Below are 16898 nucleotides of genomic sequence, written 5' to 3' on the forward strand. Positions count from 1 at the left end.
GAAGCATCTTTTTAGAAGAATTTTCAGAATTAATTGTGGAAGAAAGTTTACCTTCCCTATTTGTATCTTGAAGGGCTTGCCAGGAAATAAATGGCACACTCAACCTGGATAATTAAGATGTTCATATAGGGAATATTTACAAAGTAAACAGGGGTTAGGAGAACTCTAAATAGATAGTGTTGTAGGCCATAAGCAGCAACAGCATGGAGCAATTATCACCCATTCACAGGCAGCCCATGGGGAGCTGCTGGGAGAGTAAATACCTTAATCGTCTCCCACCCTCAGTCTCCTACTAGTGCCTTCTGTTGGCCAGACCCAAATTAAAGTAGACATAAAGGAAGCCTATTGTTCGTTACAGCCCACTCAGGCCTCCTGGGACACAGCAAGATATAGAAGGGTTGTTTGGATCTGAAGGAACAAAATGATATTCAGCATAGGCTGACTTAGACCGTTCAAGCTGCTTTAACAAAAATACCATAGACTGGGTGGCTTAACAGACATTTATTTCACAGTTCTGGAGGCTGAGAAGTCTAAGATCAAGGTGCTAACAGATCTGGTGACTGATGAGGGCCACTTTCCTGGCTTGTAGATAACCACCTTCTTGCCACAACCTCACACAGCACAGAGAGTGAGCACCTGTCTCCTTCTCTTCTTATAAGGGCACTAATCCCAACATAAGGGCTCCACCCTCATGACTTAATCTAAACCTAATTACTTCCCAAAGGCCCCACCGCCTAATTCCATCCCATTGAGGGTTAGGGTTTCAACTTATAAATTTTGGGAAAACACAGTATCTGTAGCAATCTATAACACTACTTTTTTGTCTTTTGACATTCACATTCACCCTTATCTTTTGAGTAAAGAGTTCATGTTCCCTACACACAAAGTCCCATAAGCAAATTTTTTGTATGTCAATTCTGTCATAACTTCATATAAGGTAATGAGGTAAAATGGAGAGGAAAGAGGACAATTAATGTACCTAAAACATAACATGAGGGGCACCTGGGTGGCTCAGTGGGTTAAGCTGCTGCCTTCAGCTCAGGTCGTGATCTCAGGGTCCTGGGATCGAGCCCTGCATCAGGCTCTCTGCTCAGCAAGGAGCCTGCTTTCCTCTCTCTCTCACTCTCTCTCTCTCTCTGCCTACTTGTGATCTCTCTCTGTCAAATAAATAAATAAAATCTTTTAAAAAAATAACATGAAAACTAAGTTGATAACACAATTTCCTTCTTGTACCACCCATTTCATGGCCCCCTTTCTCTCTGCCAGCAAATCATATGGGTAGAGTTCTTTGCCTGCTGGGTGATCCAAACCTACTCCTGTTAGGGCTGAGGTCCACATATAATCCTTGTACCCACTGTTTTCTCCTTGAAAGTTGAGATCATTCATCTTGATTAGGACAGGAACTCCCTTATACTTCTATTGTTTCATTAACACAAGAAGAAAAAGTGTCCAGGGCAGAGTTTCTGCTCCATATTCAAAAGGAATCATGAATGTGTTTTCTAATAGAAACATTGATCCCTTGAGCACTAGAAACTTCAACCTATTGAGTCAGAAGTCTTGAGGATATGAAACAAAAATTTCTCCGGTGGATTACTTAGTGCTATAGTGAGACCGATCACTCCCACTTCCATGTCTTGGTTCCTGGACCAATACCTTCTGGCTCAAGGACAGGTGGTAACAAATATTGGATATAGATCTAAGTCATACATCATGTCCAAGAAAACAACATCTCAACTTGATAGGAGGTTGCCACTCAGCTGGTATAGTAACCAATCCTTCAGCAGGCCATTCCACAGTTTTGTCAAACCAACTGTTTCTGAGTGATTGGGAATGTGGTAAGATCAGTGAATTCTATGAGTAGAAACTCATTCCACACTTCTTCCAGTATGAAATATGTCCTCTAATTGGAGGGGTTGCTGTGGAGCATTATATCGTAACTATAGACAAAGCATCTGGTAATTCCATATACAGAGTGATTAAAGGAGTTCTATGAACAGTAATGCAAATGAATATATGGAGTATGTGCCCACCCTGTGAGCACAAATCATAAATCTACTCCAATACAAAAGGTGCAAAATAATTACAATGGACCAGGTGAGCGTACTGGGATATTCTCCTTTGGCTACTCAGCACTAGGGGGGGTAACCAGATCAGACTTAGTGAGTCTATATTTCTGAGTTCATACACACCTTCCATTTCCACCCTGTGGCCATTGTGCTTGTGAGCTCATTAAGCAAACAGTCATGTGGTTGAGACTCACAGGATGGGGAAGTCTTACCACTTGCCTACTGACTCTGAAGTGGATGACTTCGCATGGACATTTATGTGGAACATAAGTACTTCCATATTTGTGCCCAATCTAAGAGATTTACCCGTATCATTTCCCCCTAGACCTCACTGCTCATTATCTCTCAGTGACCATTCCCTGACCATTAGCCACTGCTCATGAATCAATATAGATGCATATCTCTGGCTACCTCTCCTTCTGTATGAAGTACATAACCAAATGCACTGGTCAAATTTCATCCCCTGGGAGAATTTTCTCACCACTGTCATCCAGGCAAACCAAGTGATGCTACAAAGTGGCAGCTATCTGCTTCCGGCTATAGCCAGCTTACAGTAAGAGCTATCTATAAACCAGACCCACAGTTTTCTCCTTCCTATTCAGTCATAAGGGAAGTTCCCTTTGAGGTCATAGGGTGGAAAAAAGGAAAGGTAATGATGAAATTGAAGTATCATGTGAGTCTGAGTCACCTGTCTTGCAGTTTATTCACACTTTCTAAAATTGCTCCTGAGCCCAATCTCTAGTGCACAATTTCCACTTAAAAATAAATTATTGCTGTGCACATTCAATTTTGTGGTTCAGATGATCAGATGGTACCTAGGTTATGAGGGATAGCATGAGTTGCCTACTTCTCTACCTGGACCTAGTAGCAAGTCACGGGTTAGTTTTCAATGGAGAAGGAAGGAGGGCATAGCTTTATTCCTCAAACCCTAGGGTCTGCACTGTGATTCTCCTACTAGGGTTTGCCAAAATTTCTATCCAACATCTCTATTTGCCACACATATATTCAATCCATTAGGACTGCTGTTGGCAAGGTGGCTTGTATGTTAGCTTAGATCTGCTGAAGAGACTTTTCTTGCTCTGGGTCCATCTCAAATCTGGTGGGTTATCCAGGGTTAGCCACAGTTCAAATGAGCCCACCCAAACATGGTTATCTGTTGCTTCCCAAAGCCAAAGAGGTCCACAAAATATTGTGTCTCTTATCACAATGGGTAGTCCAAGTGCCGGTGACTTGTCTTTCATGCTCCAGATCACCAGACACTTAGAAACTTAGCCAATGTAGCAATCTCTGAACTTTTAGGTAAAATCTCTCACTGTCTAGGCTGCCTGTTCCTTCCTGCTTGCCAAATCCAGTTCATCTAATGTCATCAGTGCCATGGATCAGTTGTTGTTCTGTGAGATGCCAGGATGATCAAGGTTTCTTTGTATGATGTAAAGTAGAATTGGCACAGCTTTGAGACAGGACAACAAAGACATAGTGATGACCCTACTATGTGAAGGCAAACTGCTTCTGATGGTCTTTACTCATAGGGATAGAGAAGAAAAAATTTGCTTGGCAAATAGCTACATTGGAGGTGCCAACGACGATATTAATTGTTCCAGTAAGTATGCTATATCTGGCATATTATTAAGTGTGTAATAATCTTAATTCATTTCCCAAGACCTATCTAGACTTAGCATCTGCCAATTGGGAACAAAACGGGGGCGTATGCCAGTCTCAACCTCTGAATCATTTAATTTTATATTTTAAATTCTCTAAGAGATATTATTTTTTCTTCACTCAACTAGGATTGAGGAACCTGGGGATCTTTATTTCATGAATCAGGGAACTAAAATGGGGATTTTGTCACATATTAGGTATGTCTATTGCCATTATGTTTTAATAGGTTTTATAATTTAGGTGTGGTAGGGTGTACAGAACATGAAATGACTGCCATTATAATGAGAATTTGTTATTCACAGAGTCCATGAGGAAGAGGCATGCCATGCAATGCCAGCCATGCCATGCCATTGGGAGGCTACAAGGGTAAGCCTCAGTGTCTGACAGAAGACAGAGGGGCGGGGGAACTGTGAGCAAGAGTCTTTATTGTGGTTCCCAAAGGCAGGAAGGGGTGAACAGGGTAGGCAGATTTAGAATTAGCTCATTTTAATAATCTTAGCAAGCGCTAGGGCACAAGAGCTATCTCTAATTGTCTGGCACCTGATGATCTTGGGGTGTTTAGGGGAGGTAGATAATGGTCTGGAGTGTAAGAGCCTAATAAAGGAGGTAAATGGGGATGTGAACTCTGGATTGGTTTATATCTGGAAAATTACCTCTGGGAGGAGAACTTCCCCCAGGGAGAAGAAGAGTGACAAGGGAGGCAGGAAGCCAAGGCTATGTGGCTTGGGTCAATTATAGGGTTGCCCAAACAAGGTGTATCTAACATATGTGTGCAGGGAATGTTAAAGCATCAAGTTTACAGAAGCTAGAAACATAGTTAATACGTATTAGGCCTACTGGGAGTGAAGAAAGAACCTCAAGCGTGTTATTCAGACGCACTAGACCCACTGTGAGATAGACTTGGAACAACATGCATTCGATCAGTTGGTCTTTAAAACCTCCCACCCTGCCCAGGAGACCATGGTGGCCGATGTCCCAACACATCAATTTTATAACCAGTAAATGATAACTCCAAGGAGACCTGGGTTATTTCCACTTCTTGAATAGAGTCACTTGGGTAAAAGCCCCTCAGTTGCCTCTGGGGAAGGCTTAGGGCAAGATTCAAAGTATATACTTCTTGATATGCTGTGGAGGTCCTTCAGCAAAAGGACCTGGCTTCCTTGTCATTTTTTATTATGTTCCGGCATAACTATAGAAAAAAGTTGGTCTGAGTTTAACCCAAACTTGTGATGCGTCATCTGCATTTCTCTTTTGCATCACTCAGATCATTATTCAGTTCTTGGGGGATACATCTGTGCTCAGCTGTCACTGCAAGGACACATCTCCTTATGTCTCCTTCAAATGTCATCCCGGAAATTCCTTTGCTCCTCCTTTCCCAGATCTCCGTATGTTAGAACACCCCAGCATTTAATCCTCTGACCTCCTCTCCCCCTCTACATTCCTTCCCAGATGATCTAAACTAGTTTCACACCTCAAATGTCATCTATGTACTGACGGTTCTTATATTTGTCTTTCTCAGATCCCTCCTGAGCCCCAGAACTGCACAGCCAACTGCCCTGCCTCACATTTCCATGAGGATACATGAGAAGCCCTTCAAATTTTGTGTGGCCAAAATGGATTCACCCACTGATCTCTCCTCTGTCCACTCCTTCACAAGGAAATAACTCCACCTTCCCTCTAGTTGCTCAGCCAAAAAAAAAAAAAAAAAGGAGAAATTTATAAATCCTCCAACGTATGTCAATCTATCAAATTAAAAAAAACAAAAAACCAAGTTCCATTCACCTGTCCTTCCAAGGTCCTATATGACCCGGCTCTTCCTACCTCTCATGTACCTTTCTCCAATACTCTTCCTCATTCACAGTATTCCAGCCCCACTGGCTTCTCTATTTCTCAAACACTACAAATTTCTCCCTGTCATGGGCCATTTATACTTTCTGGCTCTTCTATGTGGGAAGGTTTTCCTGCAGGCAACTAAAATGGGTTGCTGAGACTGATTAGGCATATCGATCCCACGTATGTCTTCTTCCCTTTAATAATATTTTTTAATAGAAGTATTTAACAGAAGTATAGTTGATACACAATGCTACATTAGTTTCAGGTGCACAACACAGTGATTGGACAACTCCATCCATTCTGTTGTGCTCACCACAAGTGTAGCTACCATCTGCCATGATACAACACTATTACAACACCACGGGCTGTATTCCTTGTGCTGTACTTTCATCCCCGTGACTTCTTCTTTCCATAATTGGAAGTCTTTACCTCTCATAGCTTTTCACCCATTTTGATCATTCCCGTACTCTTGGGCAGCCACTAGTTTGTTCTCTGTGTTTATGGGTCTGTTTCTGCTTTGTGTTTCTTTATTCATTTGTTTTGTTTTTTAGATTCCACATATGAGTAAAATCACAGGGTATTTATCTCTCTCTCTCTCTCTCTGACTTATTTCATTCAGCATAGTACCCTCTAGGTCTGTCCATGTTGTTGCAAATGATAAGACCTCATCATTTTTTATGGCTGTGGTATGTAACATTCCGTTGTGTGTGTAAGTGTGTGTGTACACACCAACCACATCCTCCTCATCATTCATCCATTGATGTACACTTAGATTGCCTCTGTGTCTAGGCCATTATAAATGATGTTTTGATAAACAAAGGGATATATTATACCTTTTTAAAATTTATTTGAGAGAGACAGCATGAACGTTGTGGAGGGGCAGAGGAAGAGGGAGAATCACACTCCCTGCTGAGCACAGAGCTGGACATGGGGCTCTATCCCAGCACCCCGAGATCATGGCCTGAGTCAAAGGCAGACACTTAACCAACTCAGCCACCCAGGTGCCCCTATATATCTTTTTGAATTAGTGTTTTTATTGTCTTTGGGTAAATACCCCATAGTGGAATTACTGGATCATATGGTATTTCTATTTTTAATTTTTTCACAGTGCCTTAGGGCAGGCACAGAGGAAATCCAAGAAGGAAAAGAAACACGCTAAATGCATGGGGAACAATGTATTTCACAATCGTCTCCTGCTCCCAAAGCTCTCTCTCCTCCCTTATGTTTGTGTTTTTCCTTTGCATCACTCAGTTAACTTGTTTCTCCACCCCCAGAGGCCTTCCCTGACCGATGTAGCCCAAACCTCTCTGTAGGTAACCTCCCAGCCTCTAGACCAACTTACCCTATCCTCTCCATCATCTTCACATCACCCGTCAGGACCTGTGATTATCTTATTTGTCCATGCAATTGCATGTTGATTGCTTATGTTCTCACCCCTTGTCTTGAATATAAAGACTCTTAAGGGCAGGGATTGCATGTGTCTGCTCTAATTAGAAGAGCACGTGATGTGGCAGCTGTAACAGGCATGTGGAACAGAGCTATTATCACCAAAGTTACCAGGAACCAGAGGTGTGTAGCTGTTTTCCAAAATTTTCAGTCATATTTTCCATTTGGGGGAAAGTCATTGTGAGGCTTTTACCTTACAGTATTACTTAGAAACATCATGCCTAAAAAGTAAAAGATGACACACAAGGCAGTTTGTATTAAGATGCAGACTTTTATTAGAACAAGCATTTCTCATAGCTATAAGCAAAGCATCAGAATTCATCCAACTAACTTTTATCCTTTCCCTGCTCCAGGGGGACGGAAAAGGAGAGAAAGCCCCTTGCACATCCAGGATCAGTCGAGCAAAATATTGCGGTGAGTGATTCATTGAGGCTATAAATCTTTGCAGATTTTAAGGCACTGGAGGGCAGCAGGGCATGAGAGGTGGGACAGGGCACAGCTCTCATGTCCAAATGCCTTATCCTCTCTGACAATCTCCCAGCTTCCTTCCCCAGGTTCCATGGAAGGCACCCAGGCCCAAGAAGGGGGGAGCATAGCGCATTCATTATTCTCATTCAGACCCCAAGCGATCCAAACAAAGTCACTGTTGGACTCCCACTGTAACTTAGTAGAAGATAAACTGCATGCTCTCCACTCGCCATTGCACTTCATGTAATTAGACCTCGTCAAACCAGATTTTCCTGAATGCCTTCGCGCTTTGTGCACTTCAAAAAGCCACTGACCTGAGCCACAGAAGCACTGCCCAATTTGTTGAAAGCATTTTGGCTGTGACTTCAAGGGCTGACCACATGGGGAGAAATTACTTTTTAACACCCAGTGGACAGGACACTCCGGTGCCCCCGAGGCCGCAGTACCCATCGGGGTTCTTGCTCAGGTACTGTTGATGGTAATCCTCCGCGTAGTAGAAGGTTTGTCCTTCCCGGATGTCGGTCGTGATCAGCCCATAGCCGTGCTCCGAAAGAACCTGGGGAGAGAAAGGTGCCGTGAGGACTGTATGCTGGGCAGAGAGGGTCTGAAGGAGGCCTGTGGGGTCAGGCCGTGAGGGAGGCAGGTGCGGGCGGCTTGGGGGTTCCGTGGGTCCTTGTGGGCGCCGGCTCTGCTGCTTCCCAGCTGGGTTATTCTGGGCAAGCTCCTACTGCCCGGTGCCTCAGGTGACTGGGGCTGAAATCCAGTTTCCTGACTCTGTAATTTGCGTTCTACCCATGACACCAGCGCTGCCCCTGGAGCAGGCTGGGAGCCTCGGTTTTGTCCCTGGGGGGTCTGTGTGGAAAGGACGCCAGGGGTTCCCAGGGGGAAGCGGCAGGGACATGTGGTTCCCTGGCTGTCCTGGGAAGAAGGGGCCTTCCTGAGGGCTCTCGAGCAGGGCTGCGGTAGGAGGGGCTGGAGGGGCTGGGGCAGGATAGGAAGGGAGGGCTGCGGCCCAGCCCAGTGCTGTCCTCTCTGCTGCCGGCTCAGAACAGGCCCCCTGCCACTCACAGGCTGGACGGAGGAACCCCCGCTCGCTGTGGTTCTAGGGAGCTCGGGCCCTGCCAGGGGGCCTTGGAGAGCACGGGGTCCCCTGGGTCTGTGCTCTGCCACTCCAGACCCGGGAGCCAGGGGACTGAGGTCAGGGGAGGACGTGGCCTGAGGGCCTTTGTGGGTTCATCACCGCCCTCTGTGACCTACTTTAATGCCTGGTGGCATCTGCTGCCAGAGAAAGGAACAGACACGGTAAACACAAGTGGGGGAGGAGAGCAGAGCTATTTGGGGCAGGAGACAGATTAAGAAATAGACATTGTTCCCCGTGGATCTTAGCCCGTTTCCTTTCCCTTCTGGATTTCAGCTGTGCCCTAATTCTTTCTTGTTGCAGGCTGCTTGGAGCATTTGGGCACAAGGCTACAGAGACTCGACCCCCGGTTTGCGGATTCCATTTGGTCCGGAAATGCCAGGCAGAGCCCCGACTTGCGCTCGCATGTGGGATCTGGGCAGCGTTTGTCGGTCCATTGGAGATGGACTCCCTCTGCAGAGCAGGGGGACTCCAGTATTAAAATTCAGCATGAGTCACTGCTGCCGTTTTTCCCCGAGAACTTTCCCCTTCTTCCTGAGTCTCTATCCAGCCCTCTGAGCCAGAACGAGGCAGACTGAGGCTCTGACGCCAAGTAGGCCCAGGATGGTAAGGGACAGGATCCTTGCCAAGGCCGGTGGTTGGACCCCACCACTCGGAAGCAGCCAGATTCCTTACAGGGGTTAGAAATGAGAACGAGGAGCCATTCTGACTTCAGTTTTGACAATTTTTTGTAAACGAGCAATTAGCGAGGGCTTACCATATGCCACACTCTTTGCAAAGACTTCACAGTGTTAATTTTAGCCTCCCAACAGCCATATGAAGGAAGTACTATTATTATCATCCGTATTTAAAAGCGCGTGTCAGAGATTGTGTCTTGATCCCTGACATTCTCAGCTCACCGTGCAGAAGCAGGAAGCTTGGAAACTACATTTCCCAAATTCTATTGCCAATGCCACTCCAGTTTAGATATCACCAATGAGAGAAGCACACATGAAATTTGGCAGAAGAGAGGCCATTATTTGCAAGGTGCAGCCATGAGGATGGGCACAGGTATCTCCAAAGAACAGACCAAGACTCTGCCAGCTCTTTCTGACAATTGTGGACGGTCCTGCCTCAGGCAAAGTCACCAGCAATGATTTCTAGCAATTTCTGTAACTTCTTGGTATCCTGAAAAGCAGTGGTGCTTTTCCCCGACCTTCCCTCAGACAGCCTTTCTAATGATTCTGGAAGCATCAATTCCCTTTGTAAAATCCACCCTCCTGCTTCAAATACCTTGAACACTCTGTTTCCGTGACTGAGCTCCAGCTAACCCAGCAGTGGGTTCCAGAATTGTTTTTGGGAACCAAAACCTCAGTGAGGATGAGAATCTGGAATGGTTAACTGTCCTGGCCAGATTTAGAGTTAGAGCTGGCCTCACAGTGAGTGGGGAATGGGTCAGTGCCCATGGGCTGTAGTCGGCATTTACTTAAATTATGGCTAGTATTTGCCTATGGAGAAATGTCCACTGTAGGAAGGCTTTGGGGCCCTAGGTGGCTGCGGCAGTGGACTATTCTGGTGAAGATGATAAAGCGCACGGTCTGTGTGGTACTCTGGCTGCTTCAGGCCGCACTTGAGAGCTCGTGGAAAGAACAGGATGTAAGGTCACGACTTGAATTTCCTGACCTGAGTTGAGAGAGGCAGAGAACTTCTAGGGCTGATTTAAAATAATCTGTTTCTTGTAGCTGCATTCAAATACCAAATAAAAGGGGCCCAGCTTTACCAGTGGAGCTGGAGCCCAGAAATCATGTGCACATGGGACTGCCCTCAGAGAGTTCATCCACTCACTCTGTTGCAGACACCGTGCAGGGAGAGACGCTGCCCTCTGGTTCTTACCCGAGATACTGCTGGCAGGCTGACGTGAATCTTCCATATTCTGAGGGACCTCATATTTGGACCTTAGAAACTTCCTGGCTGTGGTCCCACTGCACAGGAGCTTGCCCTGCTGTTGAGATCCTCTGCCTCCTCCTCTGTCCCTCACCCTCAGGGCCAGGACCCAGCCCCTGAGGCTGCCAGGTCTCCATGCACTCGCCTCATCCCCACCTAGGCTCTGTCCTCTCGGAGGGTGACCTCCTCACACACTACTCACTCTATTTCTCTTTCACAAATGGCCATCCTCCTTGTATGACCAAGGATAGCCTTCCTGAGGCCCTGGGGTTCACGGCCACTGACTCCAGATGCTTCTTCACTGAAGCAGAGAGGTCAGTACCAGTGGGCACGACTGCCCAGGCTCCCTCCTCCTCTCCACACCAGCTCTTACCATGGCCAGGCAACATCCCTTTTGGGGCGTAGTGGGAAGGTGACTGTAGGGGCCCAGGCAGTACCCAGCCTCTGCCACAAGATGGCAGACACTTCACTTTTATTTGAGAGGAAACAACAGGAATAAACAGTGGTGAAAAGCCACAGGAGACAGCTCCAGGCTGCCCTCCTGCACCTCCTGTTATGCTGGGACATTCTCGCTCATTCTTGTTGGGGTGGGAGACACCTGCTGTAACCACGGGGCCAGGAGTCAGCATCGCCTGCTCTGCACCGGGCTGACCCATGTCTAGGCTGAGGCCATCCCTGAGCACAGGGCTGTGGCTGTCCTTAACCCTCGTTCTAAAACTGGGGAGCGGGGACCAAAACACAGGAAAGAAACTAGATATAAAAGCAGAGGGAGCAGGAACCCAAAAATCCTAACCAGTGTCTGGTTTTCCTCCTTCCTCACATCCCCCACCTCTGCTTTCTTTCTTTTTTTTTTTTTTTCAAAGATTTTTTTTATTCATCTGACAGAGATCACAAGTAGGCAGAGAGGCAGGCAGAGAGAGAGGGGGAAGCAGGCTCCCCACCGAGCAGCGAGCCCAATGTGGGGCTCGATCCCAGGACCCTGAGATCATGACCTGAGCCGAAGGCAGAGGCTTAAACCACTGAGCCACCCAGGTGCCCCCCCACCTCTGCTTTCTTGCACACAAGGCTGTGGAGGCAGGTCAGTCTCAGCCCTCCCAGGCCTGTCTCCTGGAGAGGTCTCACCAGACCCACAGGGTTGGACGCAGTTCTGGGGATCCCTGGAGTCCATCTGTTTCAGACCCGGTTGGTGCTGGTCGGCTTTGGCAGTCCTCTTTGCTCTTTCGTTCCAGCCCTTCCACTCCACTGTTTAAACCACAGGGTTACAGAGAACAGGACTGAGGACCGGGACCGATTATTGCTCCCAGAAGCTGGGAGAGCGTGTGCTGATAATGGCACCTCCTCAAACCAGGCAGTGAGGCCTTCCCTGATCTCTGAGGAGAACCCACCAGGCCGCCTGTGCTGGAACCTTCCACCTCCTCAGCCTCATGTCCCTCGTCTTTTTCTAACTCTTTGATTCCCTTCCTCTCTGAGAACTGTTTTTGTAGGTCACATTAAAGTTATACATTTCCTGAACATTCCATTCCCTTGCACACAACCTTCTTGGAATGTTCTTTCTTCTGTGCCCTATCACATGAGCTCCCACCCATCTCTCAACACCGAGATCAAATGTCTCCACCTCCGTAAAGCCGCTCCTAAGTCTCTAAGGTAGAAGTGACTCCAGCTTCTAGGCTCCCACAGAAGGACTGTCCCTTTTGGCACTTATGACATTGCACAATTGTCCTTTGTTTCTCTAAGCCACTCCCTCTCTCTTCTGGCAATACACATACCAGACTGTGTGCCCCTTGAGAGTCTGGACGGTCTTGCTCCTCTACCTCATTTCAGTGCTTCATGCAGAATAAATGAATGGATGAATTAAAAAAAAAAAAAACTGTTGAGTCTTGGGGGATCTCTTGGGGATTCTCTTCACCCTAGGGGCTTCTACTTGGGGCCCTGCTGCTGCCTCAAGCCCAAACACCTCCTTGGGGACCTGGGAAGGAATGTCAAGAGGGAACTTGGGAACCAGGGAGCTCAAGCTGTCACTCTCCTTATCACAGCCCCCCGGCCAATTCCATAGGTAGGTTTACTCTTTAGACTCTGGCATTGCAATGGCTGGGTTCATGCAGGGGGGACCAACCATCTTGCCTAGAAGGATGACCTCAGCATCCCTGACTCCTTTAAAAGCCCTTTCACTCTTCTGGGGTGGGGTGGGGGGGATGAGGGGTGTAATGGGGGAGATGGAGGAGCAGCAGGAAGTGAGAGATGAAGACTGGGTTACAGATGACCCTTCTGGCCCCCAGAGTCCATTGGTCCATTGGGCCCCATGTGCAAACTGTGCAGGGGCTGGTGGGGTGCACCTCAGTCTTCTCCTATAGCATTGTCCAGGCCAGGTGCCCCAATCAGTTATGGGGGTGTGATAAATAATGTTTCTGAGTACTTTTCTCAGAAAAGTACTTCTACTTTTCCTCCATGAATTAGGGCAGCTGGAGGGCTTTCCCAATCCCAGCACCACTAGGGCTCTCTTGTGCACTACAGTGGGAGGGAAGGGAGTGTCAAGAGAGCTAAACTGGGGTGGCACATAAGCCACAACCGGTGTGATCCCCTCCACTGTCTATGAGAGGGTGCCCACGCCGACAGTGTACCATTCCCGACGATAGAAATGATGAATCACATCACCTACTAAGTTTGCTGGTATTTCTAAAAAGGAGGCTGTAACCTTGAAAGTGTATTGCCCATAGGAAAAACTCGGCAGAGAAATTGCTGAAAGCAGCTTCAGGAAATGCTCTGGCCTGAAGCACAGATGTCCCGGCAGCCTGAATCCCTAAGGGGCCCCCAGGCTACAGGGCCCTGCCTCCAACACCAGGCTGATGTGGCTCCAGAAGCCTGTGCTCTTCCTTTGGGCTCTACAGAGCCACCCTGTGGTGTGGGGAGTGAGTGCAGGCCATGAAGGACTTGCCTGGTCAAAGTGATTGCCAGGTTGGCTCAAACCTCTGCTATGGTTTCAGATCTCACAGTAAGATCTTTGATCCATTTTTTAAGTTTCTTTTTGTGTATAGTGTTAGAAAGTGGCCCAGTTTCATAAGGGGTTAATATCCAAAATATGCAAAGAATTTATACAACTCAACACCATCAAAGCAAATAATCCAATTTAAGAGAGGGCAGGAGACATGAATAGACATTTCTCCAAAGAAGACCTACAGATGGCAACACACACAAAAAGATGCTCAACGCCACTCATCATTAGGGAAATTCAAGTCAAAACCACAATGAAATATGTCCTTATATTTGTCAGAATGGCTAAAGTAAAAAAGGCAAGAAATAACAAAAGATGACGGGATGTAGAGAAAAAGGAACCCTTTTGTGCACTGTTGGTGGGAATTTAAATTGGTGCAGTCAACTGTAGAAAATGGTATGGAATTTCCTCAAAAAATTAAACTAGAAATACTATATGATCCAATAATTCCACTATTGGGGATTCACCCAAAGAAAACCAAAACACTAAAAGATATATGCACCTCTATGTTTATTGCAGCATTGTTTACAATCGTCAAGATATGGAAGCAACCTAAGTGTCCATCAAGAGATGAATGAATAAGGAAGATGTGGCAGCGTGTGCACACACACACACATGAATATTATGCAGCCACAAAAAAGATGAGATCATGCCATTTGTGAGCACATGGATGGACCTGGAAAGTATTATACTTATTTAGAGAAATATCACATGATTTCATTCATATGTAGAATTTAAGAAAAACAAAAACCAGAATCAGACCTATAAACCCAGGGAACAAACTGATGGTTGACAGAGGGGCTGGGGGGGCTGGGTCACTTGCAGTTGTGGACTGGGTAAGGCACAGGAATAAAATGCACAGCTAAGGAATATAGGGAATGACACTGTAATGCATTGTATGGGGATAGATGGTAGCTACACTTGTAATCACCACAGCAGAATGTAGAAACTTAACTGAATCACTGTGTCTTACACCTGAAACGAATGTAACACGGTGTGTCTACTATACTTAAATACAAAAAGAAAAAAAAAATTAAAACTCCACTCTGATGTTGCCAGGAAATCACTCTCTCACTGGTTCCACCCCACGGCTCAACTAGTCCTTCCCCTCCCCAGCCAGGCTCTAGGGCTCGGTCCCCAGTGCCACATGGAAAGCCAGCCCTGCATGCCCCCTCTACTGGGTTCCTCAACCAAGACCAGCTCCAGAGGAAGGAATGATCTGGGCCTGACAGCTCTACCCCTCATTTTTCTGTCTGCTACTTTTGTTGACTCCAGTATAATTATCCAAAGGTTCTTGTTTGTGGCAGTTTTTTTCTTGCTGATTTTTTTGGAGGGAAGTGGGACTCAACTAAAATAACCTACATCCGTGTGACACCTGGACCAGGAAATCTCTGGATGGTCACCTAATAAAATTGATCAGTCATGCTTTTCTCACAGATTCTTAGTTGGATGGCCCCAGAAAGTCCCCTGTGCCTTTATTCCTATATCCTGTTCTCTCTATAAAATGGGCACAATACCTAGTTCTCTGCTATCAGGAGGATCCCAGCAAAGGAACAGCAAGTGCATGACCCTCTAGCATATTTTAACTACGTGACAGCACTGGCTTTCTTTGCCCTGAGCCCTGGTGCTGGAGGAAAGCTAGCCCACTCCCCCTGCCCTCCTACAATAGGTCTCCACGTACACCCGTCCTGTGCTCCCTGTGTCTACAGCTGCACAGCTGACCTCTTGGCGGGGGGGGGGGGGGACGAGAAAATGAGGTGGTCATCAATAAGCTATGGCACAGCTCCCCCCACACCTGCCAACAGGCATCTCCAGCCCCCACCACCCCTGCCAAAGACCACAAATGCCCAAGGAAGTTGCCGGCGTCCATTCCCTTACAGGTGCTCTGCCCTGGGCCCCACCCATCTTTCCAGAGTTACTGGCAGGAAGCCTTTCTTTTAATAAAATTAATGAACACGTGACTGTTCTGCTTACTGCAACCCGCTAACAAGTTTACTATTCACTGAGATTTTCTGAGTGCCCAGGTATACTCAACATATTGAATGGAAATGACTCTCAGAGCGCCCGAGAAAGTATGAGAAAGCACAGTGGGGCAGTCACAGCAACACAGGCTTTGGGGAGCACAACAGATGAGGTCAGGAGATCAAGGCAGACCAGATTAGCAGATCAGGTTAGCAGATGAGGGCACAGCGGCCCAGCACTAATCCCAAACTATTGCGTTCGTCCTGGGTTGCAGTGTCTCCAAAGAGCTTCCTCACACACTCTAGTCCATGTGAGGCTTTCACTAACCATAAGGGGGAGGAATTATTATTCTGAATGCTCAGCGTGGGACAGTGAAGCCCAGAGAGAGAGAAGGCTTGTCTAAACCACTCACCAGTCAGCTGCAGAAATAGGACTAGAGTCCCCAGTTCCTGACCATTTCCATTATTACAATAAGGCACGTTTCCCTTTGTGGCCAGCTGATGCTGTAACTTTCCCTTAGAGAGGGATATGTATTATTTCAAAATTTCCAGAAGAGTTCTAAACATGGATCACCCTCTATGGGGATCACACTCTCCCCCCACCCTGCTCACATCCCTGGAACTCAGAATGTGTGATGTAGATTTCTCAGGCCATCTCATTGACTTTTGTTTTTCAAATCACGGTAAAATACACACGACTTCAAATTTTCCATCTTAACCACCTTTAAGTGTTAAGTCCATTCACGTTGTTGTGCAACTAACCTCTAGAGCTGTTCTAATCTCTAGAACTAAAACTCTTTGCCCATTAAATAAGAACTGTCTGTTCCTCCCGCCCCATAGCCCCTGGTGGCCCCACCGTATTTACTGTCTCTATGAATCGGATTACTTTGGTTACCTCGTGTAAGGGGAATCACAGTACTTATCTGGCTTCTTTCCCTCAGCATCATGCCCCCAAGGTTCATCCATGCTGTAGCCTGTGTTGAACTTCTTTCAATTTTAAGGCCAAATAATATACCCTCAGAAGTACAGACCACGTTTTGTTTATCTACTCATGCGTCAGTGAAACTTGGGTCACTTCCCTTGTTTGTTTCTTACGCTGTCAAATAATACACTTTGCTGCATGACAAGCTCATCCCACAACAGTTCCTTAGATACTCCCTGGCCTGCTCCTATCAGTAGTCTCCTGTTAGGATGCTCAACTAGCCCAAAGAAGCGCCCAAGGAGTACAGCCATGAGAAAGACTCGCTCCAAACACGGGGTTCGGTTACCCTTTTTCTTGTCTCGCCTCAGCGGATCCCCTGTGCCAATGACTGCATTACCAAGATGGAAAACCAACACAGAGAGCTCCTCTATGGTCACCGAATAGGGAGAGAGCTGGGATTGTCTGCCTCCTCTTCGCTCAGGACAGACGCCCT

At 46.7% G+C, this 16898-nt stretch overlaps 1 protein-coding gene across 2 annotated transcripts in view; it reads right to left on the reverse strand.

The window, feature by feature from the left end:
- Positions 1-7261: 7261 nt before the first annotated feature.
- Positions 7262-16898, reverse strand: part of MSRA (methionine sulfoxide reductase A) — a 432069-nt gene continuing 422432 nt past the window's right edge. For both annotated transcript variants that reach the window (XM_080796478.1, XM_080796477.1), the window contains one exon: positions 7262-8028. In XM_080796478.1, the coding sequence (XP_080652604.1) occupies positions 7864-8028 (165 nt within the window). In that variant the 3' untranslated portion in view covers positions 7262-7863. The remainder of the gene's footprint in view (positions 8029-16898) is intronic.

The sequence above is a fragment of the Martes martes genome (assembly GCF_963455335.1).
Source record: "Martes martes genome assembly, chromosome: 2".
Classification (NCBI taxonomy): domain Eukaryota; kingdom Metazoa; phylum Chordata; class Mammalia; order Carnivora; family Mustelidae; genus Martes; species Martes martes.